This window comes from Rutidosis leptorrhynchoides, chromosome 5 (assembly GCF_046630445.1).
Source record: "Rutidosis leptorrhynchoides isolate AG116_Rl617_1_P2 chromosome 5, CSIRO_AGI_Rlap_v1, whole genome shotgun sequence".
Classification (NCBI taxonomy): domain Eukaryota; kingdom Viridiplantae; phylum Streptophyta; class Magnoliopsida; order Asterales; family Asteraceae; genus Rutidosis; species Rutidosis leptorrhynchoides.
The window spans coordinates 76,689,136-76,713,696 of record NC_092337.1 but is presented as its reverse complement, the minus strand read 5'-3'; the positions used below and the strand labels follow the sequence as shown (position 1 = coordinate 76,713,696).

At 33.1% G+C, this 24,561-nt stretch overlaps 1 protein-coding gene across 1 annotated transcript; it reads right to left on the bottom strand.

Moving 5' to 3' along the window:
• Window positions 1-5,531: 5,531 nt before the first annotated feature.
• Window positions 5,532-11,112, bottom strand: LOC139848763 (uncharacterized). Its single transcript, XM_071838463.1, has 5 exons — window positions 11,049-11,112; window positions 7,422-7,801; window positions 6,967-7,338; window positions 6,242-6,914; window positions 5,532-6,085 (listed from the first exon to the last, which is right to left on the bottom strand). Exons 1-5 carry the CDS (start codon window positions 11,110-11,112, stop codon window positions 5,532-5,534), a joined length of 2,043 nt encoding a protein of 680 aa, XP_071694564.1.
• Between the last annotated feature and the right edge of the window lie 13,449 nt (window positions 11,113-24,561).

Here is a 24,561-nt window from a genome sequence, read left to right as displayed (position 1 = left end):
TGGTGATGAAATTCTATTTACCAACTCATATTCGTCATGAAAACATTTTTATTGTCAGCCATGACGACCTCACTCAAATTTCGGGACGAAATTTCTTTAACGGGTAGGTACTGTGATGACCCGAAAATTTCTGACCAAATTTAAACTTAATCTTTAACGTTTCCGACATGATAAGCAATGAATTTTGACAAGTTTTAAAACTTTTGAAAATGATTTTTTTTATATAACGGTTGACCACCCTGTTTGTCCAACGATTCACGAACGTCATAACATGTATTATATACATATTTTATTAAATATAAGAGTTTTCGATATATACGGAATCATGCGAATAATATTTATATACGAAATGATTAAAAATTTACTATTAAACGATGATATTTCAAATTAAAAATTTTACGTATTAAGTCATTTTATTTTTATGATATAATTTTTGTATTTTTTTTTAAGAAACGAAGTTAAATTAATAATGTACAATTTGTAAAGCACAACGTATAACGTGTAGCTTAAATAGTTGAATTTAAATTAATTCATTTACTATTCACATGAAAACGACATTATAGAAATTATTAATTATAAGTTACATAGAATACCCCTGAAATATTTAATAAATACGACTTTTTAAAATTTTAATAATATAAAAACATGTTGACAGCGTAGGACAAAAGGGATTGTGAGCTGGCAATGGGGTTCATGCGATCGCATGAGATCCCCCACACATTCTCATGCGATCGCATGAGGTGTGTGGACAGGTCAACTCCTATAAAGTTCGAACGTTTTGCATTTTTCTGATTCATTTTCATCTCTCTCTCTCGTACCTATATGTATATTTATATTTAAATTATTATTATTATTATTATTATTATTATTATTATTATTATTTATATTATTAAGATTAATATTATTATTAATCTTATTATTATTAGTAGTATTAATTATGTATTATACATAAAAAAAACTACGACGAGGTCTTGAGTGGGTTATTTTCAAAATGGTTTTTAAGCGGGATAGAGCTAAGGAAATTATGGGTTATTGCCAAGGAGGTTATGGGTAATGTTCGGGGGTATATTTGTGAATCAAACCTAGTGTTTATCATCTCGGTTACGTCTACGTACTTTCCTACAATATTGAACCTCAATAATGATACGTAAGCACTCATATTTTATCTTTTATATATTAATTGTGTATCCATGTCTAGTGCTCGAGTATATATATTTATGCATGCATGTATGCTAAATTTCCTCGTTAAACAGTTTATGATAAACCACGAATTAAATACATATATTACTGGTAAAAGGTATATGATATACATGTTTTTGGAAAGCTGGCGAAAAATCAATAACTTTTCATTTAGATATCGAATAGTTTCGATGAACGGATTAAAAGATATGATCAACTGAATTATGGGTGACGTTAATTGAAATTGCTTTTGAATCTACAATTAAGATTTAAACAACTTGTTTACGGGATTGATAAATTGGATTTTTGAATATTACCAACCGAGTAAATGAATCCTTGTAAAAGGTACGTCTCGTTTTGTGAATTATTGTCAAAATTGACTTTTTGAAACAACTTTGGATAACTTTTGTATGTCGATCTCGAGCATTAGGATTGAGATACACTATGACCTGACCTAGCTTGATAGACATTTAATGACCAACATATGTTCTCTAGGTTGAGATCTACGGTTATTTGGTATTCCGAGTTTCGGTCACATTTCGGTGAATGACTTAATATGCTGCTAAGGTGAGTTTCATATGATCCCTTTTACTCTCTACATTTTTGGGCTGAGAATACATGCAAATGCTTTATTAACTGATTTACAATATTTATATGCGTGAGTTTCATTTGCTCCCTTTTTAATTGCTTTTGCAATCTATATTTTTGGGCTGAGAATACATGCACTTTATTTAAAACGCAATGGATACAAGTACATACTTAATTCTACACTGAGTTTGAACCGAAAATCCCTTAGTTTTGGTAACTGTTAACTGCCAGTTATAAGAACTAGTGGGCGCGAGTAGTAGTATATGGATCCATAGGGCTTGATATCCCCGTCCGAGCTAGAGCACTAGCCTTTTAACGGACGTATGCTATTTGAGAAGCGTACACGTTGGTTTGTATGTATTATTAAGATGATTATACAAAGGGTATAAATTATATATACGTTAAGTTTAGTTACCAGGGTACTCAATTTCGTAGAATATTTTGATAAACGTTTCGGATGAAACAACTGAAATCTTGTGATCCACCTTTATATACAGATTATGCGAAACACTAAAACTATGAACTCACCAACCTTTGTGTTGACACTTGTTAGCATGTTTATTCTCAGGTTTCCTAGAAGTCTTCCGCTGTTTGCTTATATGTTAGACAAGCTATGTGCATGGAGTCATACATGGCATATTTTTCAAGGAAACGTTGCATTCACCAAATCATCACCATGTATCTTATTTTGACTGCATTGTCAATGGAAGTATTATTGTAAACTACTATTTACGGTGATTGTCTATATGGGTGATTGTCTATATGTAGAAATCATCAGATGTCGAAAACCTTTGATTTAAATACTCATTTATGGTGTGCCTTTTCAAAAGAATGCAATGTTTACAAAACGTATCATATAGAGGTCAAATACCTCTCAATGAAATCGATGAATGACGTGTTCGTCCATATGGATTTGGAGCGATCGTCACAATAATGGTGTATTCCGTATTTTGACGTTGAGTACATGAGATACTGCTGGTTGCGGTAATGCTCGCTAGTTATTCTTAGCGTGTGGTGAAATCTTCGAATTAACGGAAGATATTATAGATGCCGAGCCTGGTTGTATTTCGTAGAATCGTAGGGTGTGGTCCCTATTGTATGTAAGGGTTAAGGCAATGTAGTACTTACCTCTTGGTAAACGATGAGGATCATGGGGACGTGATCCATTATAAGTGGGGGGAGTTGTAACACCATGTTTTTCCTTTGGCATGTTGTTTTGGTCGACGTACGAAGTCCAAAGGTAAGTATTCGATCTTTATTGTGTTTGAATTTACCCAAGTTTGTTTAATCTAGTCCTAAAACGAAAAAGGGCCTGAAAACCAAAACTTACGGCCACAATTTATGGCCTTACGATCGCAACTTTTGAGCAGGGAGACATGTTTCTGAAAACAGCCAAGTTACGGCCGCAATATTGGGGATTACGGCCGTAATATTGGGGATTACGGCTGCAATTTTGTGGATTACGGCCGCAATATTTGGTGCTGACAGGTTACGAATTTAACCTTAAATTTGGGGTTTTTGAGGGGTATTTGAGTTATTTCACTTGAGGGTCGGTTTTGAGCCACTAAAACTGATCCAATCTCAATCTTATCCTCATTCACACACCAAACACTCTCATCTTCAACCCTAGAGAGAGGAGAGAGTTTAGAGAGAGAAAGCTCCATTTGGAGAAGAAGAAGAGTGTTTCGGGTCGAACCTCAAGTGTTAAAGTTGTTCATCTCGTGAACGGCTACGTTTTGATAGTGTTGGTAAGTTCTAATTCCGAATTTCATTTTGTTACTTTGATATTCTAGTTAGGGTTTGAGCTTTAATTGGTGAGAAAAACCCATCTAGACCTCAAATGGGTTATTTGTAGCTAATTATTATTGTTGTTGGTGGGTTTAGGGTTTAATGATGAAATTGGCTAGATTTGTCATGGGTTTGGGTGTTAATTACTAGATTGTAAGTGTGTTGGTGATTTAGATGTTCATAAGAACATGTTAGTTGGTCAAAAATGGGTGTTGACTTTGATTTAGTGTCAAACTAAGTTATAGGTTAAGATTTGATGAATCAAGTATATAAATGTTTGATTCATGTGTTAAATGGTGTTTTGAAAAGTTAATCACTAGTCGTTAGTGATTATGGGGCGTTTTATGACTTTGGTTAAAATGGGTAAATTGAATTGGGTCAAAATTAATGAAGACACTAATTTTGGATTTAATGGATGTTAAACACTTTTGTAAAGTGTTAAATGGTGTTTTTGGAATGGATGTAATCGTGGGAGGTGATTTTGGGTTAAAATGGCATTTTAACAAAAGTCAAGGGTAGTCAAAGCAATATGGGTCAATATTGCACGTGTTATGGTTTTGGTGAACATGGTATTTGAAATGGTCACTAACTAAGTAGTAACCTAGTGTCCGGACCTAGGTTGGTCTAATTTGGTGTTAAGTATAATTTGGATTAAATTGTACTTTGTAGTGTGGGTTTGAATTACCACCCGTAGTGGTAATTGGTGGAGTCCACTCTAGGTGTCTAAATGGGCGGATTGTGGAGGTAGGTATAAAACTTTGGTTAAGGGTGTTGGCGTCAAATTTGCTTGTAGAGAATGTATATTGATTATGTGTATACCTATATGCGTATTATAGGTAAAAGCTTGCTCGGTTGCGTTTGGTGGAGATTTCGCGCATGGTTTGTAATGCTCGAGTTCATGAGGTGAGTGGAATAATTATGCGTGTACGTATATAATGTATTTATTTGTGTAGCGTGAGATGTGAAGTGTCGACATGTTAAGACACCACGGTTCACGTGACGAGTGAAGTGTCGATGTGCTAAGACACCACTCCAGGAATTATGAAGAGTGAAGTATCGACTTGTTAAGATGCCACTCTAAGAAATGTTACGGGGTGAAGTATCGATGTGTTAAGATGCCACTCCAAGTAATATGACGAGTGAAGTGTCGACGTGTTAAGACACCACTCGGGGTGAAGTGTCGACGTGTTAAGACACCACCCGGGGTGAAGTATCGACGTGTTAAGATGCCACCCGTGGGGTTAGTGTACGACGTGTTAAGTGCACTAACGGTTGTTACGAACACCGATGGTCTTTCGCGAGTACCATTCCCTTGTACGATTGGTTAACCATGGTTATGTGTTGTAGTGTAGCATATTATGTTGTTCGAGTTATATGCTATTGTTTGTGCTAGCTTGCGTATTGGAGATTTAGCGTTATACTTTGCGATGATATGCTAATTATATTGCTAGCGTGTATGCGGTAATTGTGTAAGTGATTGCAAGTAAGTAGATTATATATGTATATGTATAATTATTGCATTCACTAAGCTTTATGCTTACCCCTCTCGTTGTTCACCTTTTTACAGGTATTGTGAAGCTACCTAGTTGTTAGACTAGATGCGTAAGAGCGTTTGGGCTCGATGGGGTAGCTTTTGGATAATTGGACGCGGATTGGGGATTTGGTAGTCCCCGAGATTATGCTCTTGGTATTGGGTTGAGTTATTGAGTATTAACCCATAAGTCATGTGATTTAGTCATTATTGCAAATGCTTTTGTAATTGTCATTTGTGTACCAAGAGTCATATTAAAATGTTAAATGTGTCATTATGATAATGTGTATTCAGTTAAAACTATTTGGAATGGTTTATTTTAAGTGGATTTTAATGGGACCTAACTTATAAAAAAAAATGTTCTCCGTTTTTGGTAAACGGATTTGGGGTCGTTACACTACCGTTGATCAACACCGAGGTGCGAGCGGTTAAAACACATACTGATTCAGGCTCTCCATCTACTCCCGAATCCTAAAATAGATAACATGCGATCCAGGAACTCCCAACTAACTCTGTCATACGCTTTTTCGAAGTCCACTTTCAGAATCATTAACTTTTTCTTCTTCTTTTTATAAAAATTAAGTAGTTCACTAATGATCAATGACCCATCTAATATTTGCCTACCTTTTATGAACGCGGATTGTTCTTTTCTAATTACTTTATCGATCACTAATGCCATTCGATTTGCCAAAATTTTTGTGATGATCTTGTATTGAAACCCAATAAGCAATATCGGACGATAATCCCTAATGCACATAGGGTTTGATAGCTTTGGAATAAGACAAATAAATGCCAAAGCTGCACCATAGGGTAAAGAACACTCGGCAAATGCAGTTTGAATCGAGCTAATAACATCAGCTTTTAACACCTCCCAAAATTTCTTGATGAAGCCAAACGTGAAACCATCCGGGCCTGAGAATTTTTCGCTACCACAACTCCAAACGGCTACTTTGATTTCTTCCTCTGAAACATTACCTTGAAATCTCAAATTATCTTCATCTGTGAGTTTCACATCTGGTCAAAAATCTGGAAGTGTTGTGTTATTTGGGTCACGAGAAAATTTTACCTCGTAGTTTTCCTTAAACGCATTTTTAATAATAAGAGGATCCGTAACCCATACCCCATAAAAAGATATACCCTGTATCACATGTTTACCTTGTTTGAGGAGATCGTGAAAGAACTTCGTGTTTTCGTCGCACTCGACATTCCATTTCACCTTTGACTTTTGCATCACATCTTGATCATCAAGAGCTTGAATGGAATCATTCTCTTTTAAAATATCCAGTCTTTCCTTGAAATCCCCTTCCGTAGTAAAACCAGCATCAACCTTTAATTCGAGATTAGCTAGTTGTTCACTAGCCACATTTAACCTCGGTTTGTTAGCTGACCGGCAAATAGCTACCCATGATTTAACTTCACCTTTCAATACTTTAAATTTATCATGAACTGAAGTTTTCTCTTTATAATCATTGTCTTCCACAACTTTTTTAATCATATCATCAAAACCATTCATATGCATCCAGGAATGAAAAAACTTGAATGGTAAAGGACCACAATCCACCTTAGAGCCGTGCAACATAAGAGGAAAATGATCATAATGAATGCGAGGTAACACATTAAGTTGCAAGTCCAAAAAAATATCCATCACGTTACGAGAAACAAGCACTCGATCAATACGACTCATCTTCGATGCCGCTTTATTAATCCAAGTGAATCTCCGACCACAAAGAGGAACATCCAAAAAACTCGTATTACTGATAAAAGAATTAAAATTATTAGCTTCAACAGGGTTGAACAAAGAACCAAACCGTTCATCCGCTTTTCGAACCTCATTAAAATCACCGAAAAGAACGAAAATCCCAATATGATTATTAACAAACCCCAATAATCTTTCCCAAAGCAGCTTTAGCATTTTTCGTTTGAAGACCATAAATATTAAGCATGTAAACCGAGTCATTTACATTCACCCACTTGCCTTTGACAATAACGAAATTATCATCACACAAAATCCTCTCCTTAACAAAGTAGTTTGGATCCCACACCGATAATATACCTCCTGATCTCCCACGAGAAAGGCTACACGCGAAGTCAAATGCATAATTACCCCAGAAAGTTTTAACACGAAATAAATCAAGAGTCACCATTTTTGTTTCTTGAACACCTAAGAAACAAACGTTATTTGCAAAACACATTTCTTTAATCCAATCTCGTTTCCTCCTTTTCTTACTTCCCCTTATATTCACTGAAAGTAACTGCATAATTAAATGTTAATCTGTCCTATCAAACCACTTAGATGAGAAAACATATTTGCACATTTTTCCTCATCTAGACCAACCTTAGCTCCAACTTTAATTACTGACTGTAAATCGCACTTTGCCCATGAACCAAAGCTTTCATACCGGAACTGTGGTGCAGAATCATAACCCCTTTTGGAATGAATGGAGCTCGAGCCACTGAATTGTTGCTCTTTGTGAACCTGTTGTACCTCATCTGCACTATCCCCATTATTCTCCATTTGAGTAGGCTGCTCATTATCCTCCTCTTGAACAAAAACATTTTCCTCATGTACATCCTCCTCATTACAATTTAAATGATCACCCTCCAAATCATACTCTGCCCCTTTATCTTCCATTATCTGAGAAGGAATAGATGAGTTATCATCGTCCTCCGACTCTTCCTCACTATCATCTTCCAAGTTAATACTCCATGTAGCAACTTCGTGTGCGTAAACATCAAAAGAAACTCCATATATTACCACCGACACCCATTCATTAATGAAACTCTTTTGACGAGTAGCGACACAGATTCGAGTGTTAACATACGAGTGTTTCCATATAGAAAATTAATTATCCTGATTAAACAGAAAATAACCATATATATAATAATTATTTTTATTATTATTATTATTATTACATATATATAGTATGATGATGATCAATTTATTCATAGATATTGTGAAACTTACTATGAAACTCGATGTATAATTATATACGCTCTTAAGCATTTCACCCTTTTTTATGTGACGTATATAAAATATGAAATGTAGTATATAAAATGCATGCCATTGTTGTAACAATATATGCTATGGTAATTTTGTGTTATTTTTTAGAACAAAGTTCAAAGTCGATGTATGTAACTAACGAACGTCTAATTTAAAGTAGTAGCAAGAACCTTTAGTAAAGATATATTTCACTCACCATAAATAACAATTATGATGTCATATTAATGACGCGCATAAATACGCTAACATTACGCACATGCCTCCAACCGTGTCTGCACATCTAAATTATATCGAAAGGTCAAAAGCGCGCAGCGTATGACGCGAATCGGCAGGCGTCACGCACAGCAACAATTATTATTATTATTATTATTATTATTATTATTATTATTATTATTATTATTATTATTATTATCAGTGGCGATTCTAGGATCAAAATCCAATGGGGTCCCAAAAATTTATTTGATAACTTTCTTGCACAAAATATTGAATGTGTCGGGTCAAATCGGGTCGGGTCGGGTCACACCCAAAACACAAACATAAAATTGAATAATACTCGCAAAATATAAGTTTGTTCATATGCGGTAGCAATTAATGGCACATACAATAGCAATTTTAAAGTAGCAATGGCCTATACAGTAGCAATTTTAAAATATTATTTTAGCGAATGACCTATACAATAGCAATTTTACAGTAGCAATTTTAAATTGCAATTTTATAATCTATTCTCAATATGAATCACATAACATTAACATTAGCTGTAAAATTGCAATTTTCCCTGACTTTTTAAAAAGAATAAGTTTGGTAGTTATGAGTTATGAGATTAGCCTGCTTAATCCACTGAATATGGATATAGATTGATGAACTAAATTTAAATGAACATGGATATGGATATGGATATGGATGGGAAAAAAACTAAATGGATATGGATATGGCTTCACGCCCTCACCCGATCCATACCCAATCCATTGACATCCCTAGGATGAAGGATTGAAGATAGAACCGTAAAAAATTGTGATGTAGAAGGAAGTCAAAAAGAATTAGAATTGGAATTGAACAAGGGTTTTTTTATTTTTATATCTAGTATATTCAATGGCTCATACTATAAAAATCATATCGTAGTGGGTTAATTTCAAACACTTTAGTAGTCCAAACTATTAAACTTTAATCTCTAAAAATTTATGGGGTCCATTTTTATATTTAGTGGTGTCCTATACATAAAAATAAAAATTTTGTGATAAATTTCGAAATACTAGTGGTGTCATGGGACCCCGTAGATCTTCACCTAAAGTCGCCACTTATTATTATTATTATTATTATTATTATTATTATTATTATTATTATTATTATTATTATTATTATTATTATTATTATTACTACTTACGTAAATTTACAGACTTTAGTAGGTAGTCTTAATTAATTTCATAATTAGAAATTATACACTAAATTATACACTAAGAAACAAATCATGTTTGATTATTGAATGGAGCGTCGATGACGCGTATGAACACAAGCAGACTGTAGACACTATTATATATGCGGTAAAATGTAGCAGTTTCTTTAACGACTTTTTTGAGGTATAAAATAGTCCAACATGGAGACAAACAATTCGTAAGGACTTTGCTAATTGCTAGTTAGATATCTAAAGTGGCGGATTTTCAGAGGGGCAGGGAGGGGCGTTGGCCACCCGAAGATTCAAAACAAGCCGTGTATGTTATTACCTTTTAGAAGGAAAATTTTTTCGGTTGAATCCAATCCTATCATTATAATTAGGGAAAATTGATATTAATCAAACATATATTGAATTCAATAAAGTTTTAATGGGACGATTGCATTCGAAATAAATTTACGTGTTTTGGCGCTATTTTTTGAAAATACGTCGTTGTAGTTAATCTAACAAGATGAATATATGGTCATGTACGAAAATTTGTTTCCAATTCTACTATTTGTTCATTCTAAGTTTCGAATTCCAATATTTGTTCATTTTAAGGTAGCGAACTAAATACGATAATATTCGTATTATTTTTTAACCTATGAGTATATGAATAACAGAGTATAATAAACTAAGATATGAAGTGGCGAATCTTGAACAATTTATATGGAGGGGCCAAAAAAGATAAAACGTACAATGTAGTTTGACATAAGATTGTCCGATACATTTCAACGATTTTTCCTCAAAAAATAAGTATTCTATTGAACATATTATAACTAAGTACATTTTAACTTTAGTTATTAGTTGTTGAACTTAGTTAAAGTAAGTAGTTTGCAAACTTAAACTGAATACCAACGTATATAGTTAAAAGTTTTTAATGCAATTATTATCCTCCTATATGCTACAACACATTCAGAATTTCGTCGTTTTAGTTGTTTCGGGACGTCGTTTTGAATTTGCGTTCACACTGCAATCGATCCCTCAATTTTGGCTCAATTTACACAACGACCCCTTAAGTTTACATTTTTTCAGGGGTTAAAAGTGTAAATATATAATTTTATTAAAATAAAAGAAACTAATTTCACCCGAATTTTTAACGGACCCTATCTTCTCGTTCTGTGCGAGTTAAATTTTTCCGAGACCACCGTTCAACTCAAAATAATTTTACGAACACAACGCAACTAACTATACACAAAACGGACATCATTTAAAAAACACTAAATATTTCGGGCTATATTTCATACATATACATACATGTACCACAAACAATCCAACCTATTAGATATATTAGGTACCAAACAACGTATATCCAAATTTGACCGCGCGTTGAATACAATCGCAGCAACGCGCAGTTGAATTTTTTTCTAGTTATTAATATTCATTAATTATTGGTTTTAAGTTTATACGGAGTATTTTATTTAAGGATGAAAAACAACATATTCAAATTGCAAGGTTAGAAAGGAATTTGCATGTAAAATAAAAGAAGTAATGTTGGAAAATAAATTAAAAGTACGTGTGAGTGTGTGACCCACCTCCTTCCTCATCATCCCCATCCTCAATTACAACACATAGAACATCTCCATTCTCCATCTCCATTAATCTCCATTAATATTAAATCTGAGGTTTTTTCCTTCTTTTTTTTGAAAAAAAAAAAAACTATTATTAGAAAATGTTTGTAATTACATGTACAAAAACCCGGGTCAAACATAAATTATAAATATAAATTAAATTAAAGAAGATAATTAATTAGTTATGGTTTTATAATAAAAATAATTATTTTAAAACTTAGGAGATATATAAATAATGTTTAAAATATGATTAGCTATTTGAACTTCAATTTAAAATCGAAATCAGAAAACACTTTTCTTGTATTTATTTAGCGATAGAGATGATTATGAGTGATAGGCTATGTTAATTGATGATTTCATTGTATATTACTTATAGTAATTTTTTTTATCGGTAAACAATTATTTTTAAACATATATAAATATAGTAAATGTTATAATTCAGTAGGCTTATAACTACCTTTAATGGTTATAAGAACAAAGAGAGAAAAAGAGAGAAGAAGGAGAGAAGAAATATTGATATCGATATTTCAAGAGAAATGGTGCACCTTAAATGGTTACCATACATGTCTATTTATAGTATAAAATATTACTATGCAAGAAATATAATAATAATAATAAAATTAACATCCAATCTAGATATTTTATAACACAATCTAGATATTTTATAACACTCCCCCTTGGATGACAATTTTATTAGAGAATAACTAGTACTGCCTCGTTAAAAACCTTGCTAAAGAAAACCCATTGGGATAAAACTTTAGCTAAGGGAAAAAGAGTGCAGCATAGAGTTGACTCCCCCTCAAGTAGGCAACGCCTAAGTTGTTACATCTTCTGAACATGCCTCATGCCAATATTATGAACGTGTGTTCTGAAAATAGCAGTTGGCAGTGCTTTGGTATAAAGATCAGCAGAGTTGTTGATTGAACGTATCTCATTTTAATCTGGTTGTCTTTTACGAGATCTTGAGTATATGAGAAGAATCTGAGGTTTTCATTTGAAACTGTATCATCTAAATCTTTTATGTACAAGTTTAGCCCCTGTGATTTGTCTACAGTCTCCTTCATGGTTTGCTCAAACCCTTGTTTCAATTCCTATTCCCTTGTAGTCTTTTCTGAGCCTTACCAACATACCATTCTTTTCCATCAAACTTATGACCGTTAAGACCGTCTATGGCTTTGGCGCCTCCTCAGTATTTATATTTTGTTCAGTCACTTTTGATACTCTTCTTTCATTTGTATTATGCAAGCTGCATTATCTTCATATATAGTTATTGGTGAAGATAGTTGTTGGTCTTTTATAGCGTTCTAGTCCACAAGAATCATTAATGATTTGTGTTATTGATCTCAACCAAACACATTTTTGAGTAGTTTCATATAATGCAATCACTTCGTCATGATTTGATGATGTTGCAATAAGTGTTTGTTTTAAGAACGCCATGATTTTGTGGTACCTCCATTTAGGAATACATATTGAGTTTGAGATTTATCTTTATGAGGATTTGATGAATGACCTGCATATACATAATCAACCAAATCTTGTTTTGAAACGTTAGAATAAAATAATTTTAAATCAGCAGTTTCTCAAGGGTATCAAAATATGTGTTTGATCCCGCTCCATTGTCATTTGAGCTGAATCTTGCCAACAAATTAACTGCAAGAGAAATGTCAGGTCTTGTACAATCTATAAGATACATAAGAACCTCAATTGCACTAAAATATGGAACTTCCGATCTGTTTAAGATTTTCATGATCTTCGCAGGGATGAAATAGATCAGTGTCAATATTGAGTGATCTAACAACAATGAGTTTGTTTTTTTAAAAAAAAATGTTTTAAAATCTTTTCGGTATAAGTTGTTTGATGTACAAGTAAACCATTAGGTATATGCTCAATTTGCAATCCAAGGTAATACTTGGTTTTTTCAAGATCTTTCATTTCAAAATAATTCTTTAGAAGTTGAATGATTTCATAGATCTCTTTATTTGTTCATATGATGTTAAGAACATTGACATAAACAACTACGATCTCATATCCGAACATTGTTTTTATAATACATACGTGCAAAATAAGTTTATATTTATACCCTTTTTTTATCAAGTAGTCATCTAATCGGTTATACCACATACGTCCCGTTTGTATAAACCCACTTAGAAATCTTTGTGATTTAATGGAATATATTCCCTTGGGTTTTACATTAGATGCTTATGATACCTTAACCCTTTAGGTATATTCATATATATCACTATTAAGTGATCCATACAGATAAGTAGTAACAACATTCATGAGATGCATTTAAATAACTACCAGGTTGATTAAGTATCTAATAAGTAATTGTATCCATTACAGGAGGATAATTTTTCCTCCTAATTCATTTCTGGTCTTTGTGGGAAATATTGAGTTACAAGTCTAGTTTTGCCTTGTAACTTCATTTGCACATTTCTTTTCGGATAAAAATTCATTTGTATCTCATACGTTTCACATCTTTAAAAGTGATAACGATTGATCTGAAAACTTTTCTTTTATCGAGCGATTCTAATTCAGCTCTTATTGCTCCTTTCCATTGAGCTCAATCATGTCCATTTTGTATATTCAATGACAGATTTTAGTTCCAGATCATCATCTTTATTCATGATGTCATTGTAACATTATATGAAAATATCTCATAGAGATTTTAGTTTCATTTCGGTTCCATAATATTGCATAATTTATCGCAATTTTAGTATTTACATTTATCAATATCCTCTGCAGAAGGAATATTGATTTGTGGTTCTTCTTGAACACTTTCTCTTACCTCATTATCAGCTGATTTTCTTTTTCGAGGATTTTTATCTTCGGAACCAATTGATCTTCCACGTTTGATGCGTGGCAAAGACTCAACAATGACATTATTGCCAGCTTTTGGAATTTCAGTTCGAGCTGGAGCATTTATCGCTGGTATATATGATTTAGTCACTTTTTTATATCTGTAAATGCATAAAGTAATTAATTTGCAAGTTCTTGCATCTGCATTATTTTTGAACTTTCGTTTCACATTCTTTTGTGCGAGTTCAATATACCTTAATTGATGTTCACATCATGAAGCATCATTTTATTTTTTATTTTTATTTCTCCCTCTAATCTAGGGAACAATGTTTTATTAAAATGACAATCAGCAAAACGTGCTGTAAAAACATCACCCATCATGGGTTCAATATATCTTATAATTGAAGATGTTTTATATCCAAAATATATTATCATCTTTCTTTGAAGAACCATTTTATTGTGTTGTGGTGATACAATTGGAACATACACTGCACAATCAATGTTTTAAGGTAGAAAATATTTGGCTCTTGGCCAAAATCAAGTATTAAGTGAAAATATTTACGACTTCCACATGGTATAATGCGAATTAATGTCGCAGCATGTAAATTTACATGTCCACATATAAATATTGAGAGATTTGTACTCATTATCAATTGTCTAGTTATTAGCTGTAAGCGTTTATCTATTGGTTCAGCTAAACCAATTTTGTGTATGCACATGAGCAACTGGATGTTCAACAACAATCCCTGTAGATATATAATGATCATTAAATGCTTGAGATGTTAACTCACCAGCATTATCAAGTCTCATCCTTTTAATGGTGTAATCAGAATAATGTGTTCTCAATTTAATAATTTGTGCAAGAAACTTTGCAAATGCCATATTACGGCTTGATAACATACAAATATGAGACCATCCGCTAGATGCGTCTATTAGAACCATGAAATATCAAAATGGTTCACATGATGGATGAATTGGTTCATATATCTTACCTTGAATTCTTTCAAGAAACATTTGTGATTCTTTTTCACAATATACTTTTCATTAATCACCATATGTGCTTTCCATTAATCACCATATGTGTTTTTTTTTTTTTTTTTTGTATAAATCACCATATGTGTTTTTTTTTTATCATATATCCTTTTCACCATATACGCTTTTAATCATATGCGCTGTGTTTTTCACCATATGCGCTTTTAATCATATGCGATTTTCATCATATGCGTTGTGCTTTTCATCATATTCGCTTTTTATCATATGAGCTTATCATATGCGATGCGCTTTTTATCATATGCGCTTTTTTATGTGAATAGTAAATTAATTAATTTCGTTTTACTATTCATATGAATTAATTTAGATTTACTATTTTGTTAATTGAGTAATATATATATACATCATATACTTGTGACTCCGAAGGCTCAAATGAATTTGACCATATAGTTATACGTTGTACCTTGCACATTAATTTTCAGTAGAAGCTTTAGATGCATATTATTTTCAGTAGAAGCTTTAGATGCACTTTTTTTTTTAATCACCAAATACCACAAACACTTTGTTTGCGTTTGTTCATAGTCATCAATGAAAACCATTTTCTTTAATTTTATTTTATACAATAAAATTAACGCATCATTATTCTTTTCAAAAACAATAATCTATTGTTATTGTTCACTTGTGCCATGTTTAACAACAAAAGTCAACAACCTCTGTCTTGTTTGTTGTGGCAACCAAAAACAACCTTTGCTTTTGTTACCGAGAATCCAAGACCAAAAAACAATTAATTTTTAATTAATCTTTTATCAAAATCATAAATGATTTTATTGATCTACGTTGATATGGCCATAAAGAATTGACGGCTGACCTACTTTTGTAAGTGTATTTCGGCTATCATCCCGAAAACGCACAACGACCTTTTTTTTTTTATGAACTATTTGTTTCATATCTAGCTTAGGCAATTATTGTGAACATTTGGTCCCTATAAGAGCATTTATTTTTTAGACTTTTAGTTGATTTGTACTTGTCACAATTAGGGATAGCACCCGCGGGTCGTGGATGCGGATCCATTGGATCCATCACCCGTACCCGCGGATTTTTTTTTAAGAGACATCCAATTGAACCCTTGTTCGTTGAAACAATTTGACTATATTTTTACTCCCCATTATTAAACGGGCCATTTTGATGCACACTCTTAAAAAAAATAATTTGTTTTTTAAGTTTTATTATTCAACCTCCTTTTTTCAACGGTCACGTTTTTAACAAAACATTTGACAAGTTTGGAAAAAAAATTTTTATTGATTATCATCAAAAGTTTTCTATTGTCACTCTACTGGATGGAATTATGGCATACAACCAAAATTGCAACCCAACACTACATAAGAACAAAAAAGGTTATTTTTAATTAACATATGTATATGTGTTAAACTCGGAATAATAATAACTTATTTTAGAAAATTAACATAAGACATGTTGAAACATTTTTGTCACATTTAGCTCATCAAGTCTAATACTTATCATTGATAGATTTTATCACGTTTAGGAGATGTTTACTTTTTTCTTGTATTAAGTCATACTTTCATTTACTTTTGTTTGGAAAAAAGTTTTTTTTTTTACTTTGCTTTCCCCCTTTCTGTAAAACTCATTTAAACACTTTCTTTGTTTTTTTTTTTAAAAAAACTTCCTTTTTTTTACGTTACCCGTAAATTATAAATATATAAAAAAAACTTTTTGTTTAATTTTTTTTTTCTAGTTTTTAATGTAACATCCCGCATTTTTCCGTTAAATTATTTTTAACGCCGTCTTTTTCTTTTTAGATAATATTCCTCGTATCTAGATTCGTAACCTCCGTTAGCTAACATTCTAAATATTCTCGTTATCGGATTTTAATACGCGTTTTAAAATATTCCGTTTAGGTATTTTTCGCACCCGACTACAAACTCGAGGGACTAAAATTGACACGGGGCAAACTAGTTGACTAGGTCACCTAGTCCACCCCAATCACCACCATTCAACCATCCCCCCCTCTCTCTCTCTTTCTCTCTAGCAAGAACACACACACAAACACCAAATTCAATCATTCATCATCTAAATTCGATCTAGGAGGCTTACAACAAAACAAATTACATATTTGGAATCCTCTCTTCATCCTCTACAATTTGATACCAACTTCATCTCGTTTGGGTAACATTTCTAAAACTCTAGATTTCTCTAAATTCGTGTTTTTAACTTATAAAGTTGTTAATTAGTGTCTATGGCTCAAGTCTAACATGAATATATGATTTATATGTTCGATTTCGTTATTTTTGATAACTAGCATGAACTTGAAAGTTTGGTGTGTTTGATTTATGATTTGGATGCTTAAATGTTGTTAACATGTTAAAGTGCAAGTATTAGATGTGTTCCTAGTGTTACTAGCTTCAATTTGATGTGTAGGTTGATTTGTAAAACTTCATAAACTTGATTAGTGATTTTGGTGATTTTGGATTAGGGTTTGATAAGCTTTATATGAACTTTTGGTGCATCAAATGCTATGAATTGTTGTTGATAAGTGTTTAGTTGCAATGTGTGTTTGATTACCTTCGAAACGGCATATCATACATGTAAATTGGTTGCCCGAATCATGAAATGCGTTTTTAGAACTTGAAACTTTGATTATGAACGTTTAATGCGGTTTTGGGTTGTTGTAAGTGTTGAATTGCTTGATGAAATGTGTCTAGGTGTTTTCCTCGTCAAATTACCTTTCCGATGATATAAGATACATGTTCTAATTGTTTACGGATCATAAAATGTGGTTATTTGGTTTTTAGCTCGTGCATACTTTTGAAAAACAGAAAATGCCTGCACATAGGGTGGCGCGGCGCGCCCCTTCCCCGCGCGGCGCGCAATCTGGCCTGGCCAGATTCTGCCCACTTTGTCCCTTTTCACGTAAAATGTTTGACTAGCTATCGACCTCCGATTCACATGAAACTTGTTTTAATATACTTGTATATGAATATTTAGCATAGAAAAATAGTCCGGGACCCGACCCGAACATGTTGACTTTTTCGTTGACTTTGACCAAGTTTGACTTTTTGTCAAACTTAACCAATTAATTATGCAATCTTTCCAACATGATTCTATACTTGTATCTTGCATGAAACTTGACAATTTGCCTCACATGCTACATAATCGAGTCGTGTCGAGCCATAGGACTAATTGAACATCTTTGACCCTTCGTGACTATCGTTATTGATATAACCTAATTGTTTAGGTCGAGACTAGTATTGTTCTTTGCACGTTTACTTGTTGAAGTACTATTTCACTCTTGCAATCAAAGGTGAGATCATAGTCCCACTTTTTAATCACTTTTATTCTTTACATCGTGGGCTGAGAAACACATACATTTCACACTTATTTACTTTTCATGCTTTTACATTGTGAACAAATACGAATACAAGGATGCATACGAGTTTGAACGAAAGTCCTCAATCCAATTATCATTAGTTCCACTTGCAGGGTGTAAGTGTAAGCGTGTAATTATGTTGTGTGGCCATACGGGTTTAACAAACTCTCATTCAGACGGTTCGCTACCGTTAGTGAATGAAATATAATTTCAACAATGTATAGTGTAAGTTCTAACACTAAATTCAAAATTCAGAGGGAAGATTCGGTTAAGCCTTGATAATTGGGTGCTCGTGATACAAATACTATTTTGGAATGTGAACGATTCTGGTTGAGCAATTCTTAAAGAACCTTGTGGTTCAATACAATTTACTTACTAAACCTATGATTTCACCAACGTTTTCGTTGACAGATTTCTATGTTTTTCTCAGGTCTTGCACGATATGTGATACATGCTTCCGCTCATTATTTGATACTTGCATTGGATGTCGAGTATACATGTTTTTCATGGAGCGTCTTTTGACCTTACTTTAAACTGTGTCGCCTAGATTTCAATCGTACTTATAACGTTGTAACTTAACTTTTGGTTGAATAATTCTTGTAAACTTTGAAACAATCTTTATTTTGAAATGAAGGCGACATATTTTGGTAAAACGTTATCTTAAAGACTTATAATCAGGTAATGGGACCCACGTAGCCGACGCCGTCACTTGACGATTTGTCGGGGTCGCTACATTTAAAAGGCCACTTGACCAATTTTTTAATTCTTTCACAACACCTGATATCGTGATCGTGACCTTTCACCAAAGCAAGAGATATTCTTGATAAACTAAACACGGACTCGTGTTTGAAATTGTCGGCCACAAAAAAATTCATTTGATAAAAGTATATATTTTTTTTTTAGTTATAGAAGGAGACCACTTCATTTTCAATACTTCATTTTTGACAAAAAAAAAAACTATTCCATTTTACCATCCCCTTTTTTCTTACTTTAACTTTTAAGATATACTTTTAATAAAAATACAAACTACTTTTTCTTATTTTAACTTTTAAGATTTACTTTTAATAAAAATACAAACTACTTTTTGTATTTTAACTTTTAAGATTTACTTTTAATAAAAGTACAAACTACTTTTTCTTATTTTAACTTTTAAGATTTACTTTTAATAAAAATACAAACTATTTTTTTATTTTAACTTTTAAAATTATAAATTTAAGAATAAACATTAGTATGCATGAAATAAATAATGATTAATTGCATAAGTAATCATAAATGTTAGATAACATATAAAGACCCCGTCGTATTCGTATTGATCGGAATTAATCTCGACCCATGGTACCGTGTTGTCAAATGACGTGTTGCGTACATAAAGTACCGTGTTGTCAAATGACGTGTTGCGTACAATCATGAGGTCTTATTAACATAAATATAAATGTTAGTGAAGTTAATAAGAGTTAGATTACAGAAAATATAATTCAGGTGGTATAACCGACCATATATAACTTAAATAACATAAATATAAATGTTAGTGAAGTTAGTAAAAGTTAGATTACAGAAATATAATTCAGGTGGTATAACCGACCATATATAACTTAAATAACATAAATATAAATGTTAGTGAAGTTAGTAAAAGTTAGATTACAGAAATATAATTCAGGTGGTATAACCGACCATATATAACTTAAATAACATAAATATAAATGTTAGTAGTCCAAAATTTGATATATTCGAGTCTGAAAATTATTAATAATTTCATACCTTGATTAGTGATTCGTGATCGTTTGAGATATCTTTTAATTACACTAAGCTTTTCGTGCTGATAACGTGTTATAATTCAGTAGGCTTATAACTACCTTTAATGGTTATAAGAACAAAGAGAGAAAAAGAGAGAAGAAGCAGAGAAGAAATATTGATATCGATATTTCAAGAGAAATGGTGCACCTTAAATGGTTACCATACATGTCTATTTATAGTATAAAATATTACTATGCAAGAAATATAATAATAATAATAAAATTAACATCCAATCTAGATATTTTATAACACAATCTAGATATTTTATAACAGTAAAAAGAATATTTACCACGGAATGATTATGGCATTAATTTGTTCTTTCTTTTTTTTCTATTATATTTTCTTTCTTAGACATTGTATCTTAGATTATTTTAATCGTTTATGTTATTGTTCAGATGTACTCATATGTTATAATTTTTTTTCTATAAAAGCAAAGATGTATCAATTCGGTACAATCTCGCTAAAAGGTCAATGTTGAAGTTACTTTATAGCAGAATAGCAGAAAGTATATTAAATCAAACTAAATAAATTTGCGTCTCACCTAATATGATGAAAAGTCTGATAGAATGACTTTCTCCAATCATAAAGTATATGAAATAGTTCATGTCATGTTTCTTTGTAACATAAAGTACGAGTAATACGGAGTAATAGTCCAAACGAAGTACTACATGATTCTTATTTGTAGACCAAAAGTTTATTGTCAATTTTGGCTTACTAAAGCTACTGATTATAGAAATCAGAAGTTCGGGACACTGTGAAAATAACATATGTTTGTCGGTTTGAATACATTGATAAATATTACTGTTAAAATTGTGAACTTAAATTAATATTCATAAATTAGGCTTGTGCGATTAGAACTTTTGATGGATTTCATCCATACCCAATCAAACGTACCTTACATACATCATTATGATTATGATTATTACTTGTATAAAGAGAGGGCCAGCCGATCATATTTTATGTCATCTGTGAAACATTTAAAAGCGTAGGTACGAAGCTTGGAATAAAAGAAACACGTCTTTGCACTACCTGAACTATGGCACTATTTCTCTCTCAACAAAAATCCAAACCTTTTTTCAAACCTTCATTCCCCAATTCCATTCCAATTAATCAAAATCATACTTCAATCGCTACCAAAAAACCGTTTCAAACCAACAATCAAACTAAATCCATCCCCAAGTTTGCAAAAAATCCACCATTTTTATAGGAAATATATCCAAATTTTCAAACCCTACAACAATTAAAAGTCTTTTCAAAAAACATGGGATCATCGTGGGTCTGTCCTGGAAACAGAATCGAACGTTTGCCTTTGTTCGATTTGAGAACTCTTACCAAGCTGCTAGAGCCCTCGTTATGAATGGGAACAATTTGAATGGTAGAAACATGTATGTTGGGTTTGCCAAGAATGAATTAAACATCAGTGTATATCCTTTCGTTCAGATGCATACAAATATCCCTACCAATCTACCCATACACTTAATCTCAAACATAGAGACATTGTAACATCCTCGGACCGGGCATAGATGTAAGATGACCTTTTTGCCTTAGGCATAACTGTGTGATTAATTATGCTTTTATTTTAGTTGAATAGTTATATTATTTTATTATTTGATTATGACCAGTTTGTGACAAGGGCCACAGAACATGTTCGTTTATTTAATTTGGACTCCGTTAGGGCAGTCAAATTAAGTACGAAAGTAATCAGATAACTGGTAAATACCCGTGTGTGATGGGGTATTGTGTTTTAACATAAATATATAAGCAAGGAACCAGCCTTTCCTCACATTTTTCTTGAATCTTCTACACACACCGTACCTACTTCTCTTCTACTTTCAAACCCTAGAATCACCAAAACTTGTTGTTGATCTTTAATTTAGTTGGAGATCAGTGTCTAGTGATTTCTTGTGTTCTAACAAGGTATTAATCGTTCAAATTCGTGCTTGAATCTGTGTCAAAATGGCTTTTAAAGTTAAGTTTTTATTAAAGTAGGTTTTGATGTCAAATTGGTCTAATTTGATGTTCTTTGAGTACGAAATTTGTGGGTTTAAGTCCCAAAAGGTTTTGTGAAAGAGATGTAACCATTTTCAGGGTCAAAAACGAGTCAAAAATCGAGATTTGGTGAATTGGGGATGAAACCCGTCAGTTTTCTGCTGCTGCTGCTCGATGAACAGAACCGTACGGTTGCAGCTTGCAACCGCACGGGTACATGGTGCAACCGTACGGGTGCATGTGCAACCGTACGGATGCAGTGGTGTGGTGCAACCGAGCAGAAAGTGTGAAACCGTACGGATGCACTATGCAACCGTACGGATGTACTTGCAACCGTACGGATGCATGTGCAACTGTACGGATGTAGATCAGTGATGCAGTATTGTGTAATTTAGTTGTTTTTTAGCCGTTATGCTGTCCGCGTGACTTATGATTATCAGGATGTAAATTCTGAAAATGCATAAGTGTTAGGTGGACTTTTAGCGGCGCTTTTTGTGACTGATTTTCTGTACTGTGCTGTTTTGTGTTAACAGACAGAAACTAACTTGATATGCCCTATGTTCAGGTGATAAGGATAAGGAAGCCGCTCAGTGATAGATTATCTGAGCTTATTGCTGGTATTCGGTGAGTGAGTCTATCTCCGGATAGAGTATTAAGTAGCTGACACGCTACTTGTTCAGACTCTTTACTCTTATGTTTATGTTCAGTATGAATACCATGTGTAGTTAGTTATTGCCATGCTAGTTAGGACGATTGCATGACTGATTATCTGTGTTCTTATGTGCGCACTGTTAGTTGGGCACCAACCGAGGCGGAAAGGTTGGGAACCCACCGAGGCGGCAAGGTCGGGTTGGTGTGAGGTCGAACGTGGTAGCCTAGTCGGGTCATGATGTTACTGATTGTTCAGTATAGCATAGAAGGACGCATGTGTTGCGTTCGGACGGTTATGCAGTGGAATCAGTAAAGCGGACTATCGGTAGACTGTACTTTGATCAGCTAAGTCGTATGCTCGTACAAGCCGCCGATCCTCATATTGTCAGTTGTTGTTATATGCTAGTTCAGGACGTTAGCATATCTGTAACCTTTGCATGTTTAGTTGCTTATGCTTGATCTGTTAGATAGTATCCATTCATTTAGCAGTTGTGCTAATTCCCTCACATTTCCACCCTTGCAAGTTTAGGTACTGCTGTTTAGGATGGGTGTTGCGGACGGGTTTGAAGACATGTTTGACTATGTGATTAACTCTGATGTTTTCAATTTTAATGATGTTTTCACGTAACACCGATGTTTTGGAATATTGTAATAACATTAACTAAGTTAATTCGTTAACTATGGTTTGTAAGTATTAACCAGGGTTATTTTAGTAACTAAATGTACTTCCGCTGTGATTAAAAAAAAATCAGGGTGTTACAGACATCATCCAGCTTGGCTTTAACGGCTATGATAATCGAAAAAACCCATTAAAGCTACCAATTTAATGAATTGACTTAAAGGAAGATCAATTGCCATTGAAGCTGTTTCGTTTTGGGGGTGTTACGCTTACATCGTTCAGTGTAAGGACTTCGAAAGTTTCAAAAGAATGACATGCGTTAGAGTTTTTGGAAGTCATCCCAATATGAATAAAAAAAAAAAAAAACAGGTTCACAAGAATCACAAGAGTTGCAATTAGAGGTATACCTTTTGATTGTTGTTCATCGGAAAGTACACTCGAAGCCGTTAAGAATATTGGCAGAGTAATCCACATCGATCACAATACCCATAGTCTCAAACACCCATATGTGATGTATGCTCTTGTAGAAGCATATGATCCCGGTCCAACTGGCAAGTATGTATCTGCAACGGTAGAAGACGAATCCAATTGCAAGTTGTGGATCGAGGAAGTTTCACAATCCGAAACCATTGAAGTGATTTGCAAAGATTTAATCTATAAATTTAATGAAGATTTGGAAGAACAAAACGGAAAAAAGAAGTATGTTTCTGTTTCGCCGAATTTAGTGCAAGTTGTCTGAAACCCAATTTCTGCCGGAATCCCAACCGGTGAATGTTAATAATGTTACCATTGGAGTTGATGACTCGTGTTTCAAAACGCCTGCAAAAGTTAATAGTGATGTTATAGAAGTACCCAAGGTGGTCCACTTTTCTTTGGAAAAAGTCAACCTAGCTATCTCCAAAGAGAAAAAAAAAAGGCGGCACAAGAGATAAAGAAGTCCTTGTTTGTACCCAAAACCAAAAACATACATATCTCTCCCTTGGCCAATCAAAGTACTCATGTTCCATCTCCTTCACCCAATAAACAAAAGACACCTTTCAACCTAAATACAAATAACTATCATACCCTTTCTAATACTTCTCCAAAATCAATTCCAATTCTTTTCCATTTGAAACAGACTCTGCCAATAAAAACTCTTCTTTCATCAACAAAAATATCTCTTTTGCTAAAATAGTTACTCAATTTGAGACTCAACTAGTAGAAGATCAATGCATTGGGAGCCAATGTCGAAGTTCCTGTGAAAGAATAAA

Coding starts and splice junctions, on each gene's coding strand:
- LOC139848763 (XM_071838463.1), bottom strand. CDS start 11,112: ATGGAGATGGAGAATGGAGATGTTCTATGTGTTGTAATTGAGGATGGG. Junction 7,802..11,048: donor TGGGGATGATGAGGAAGGAG/GTGGGTCACACA, acceptor ACGCACACGAAG/TTGCTACATGGAGTATTAAC. Junction 6,086..6,241: donor TCACGATCTCCTCAAACAAG/GTAAACATGTGA, acceptor TGAAACTCACAG/ATGAAGATAATTTGAGATTT.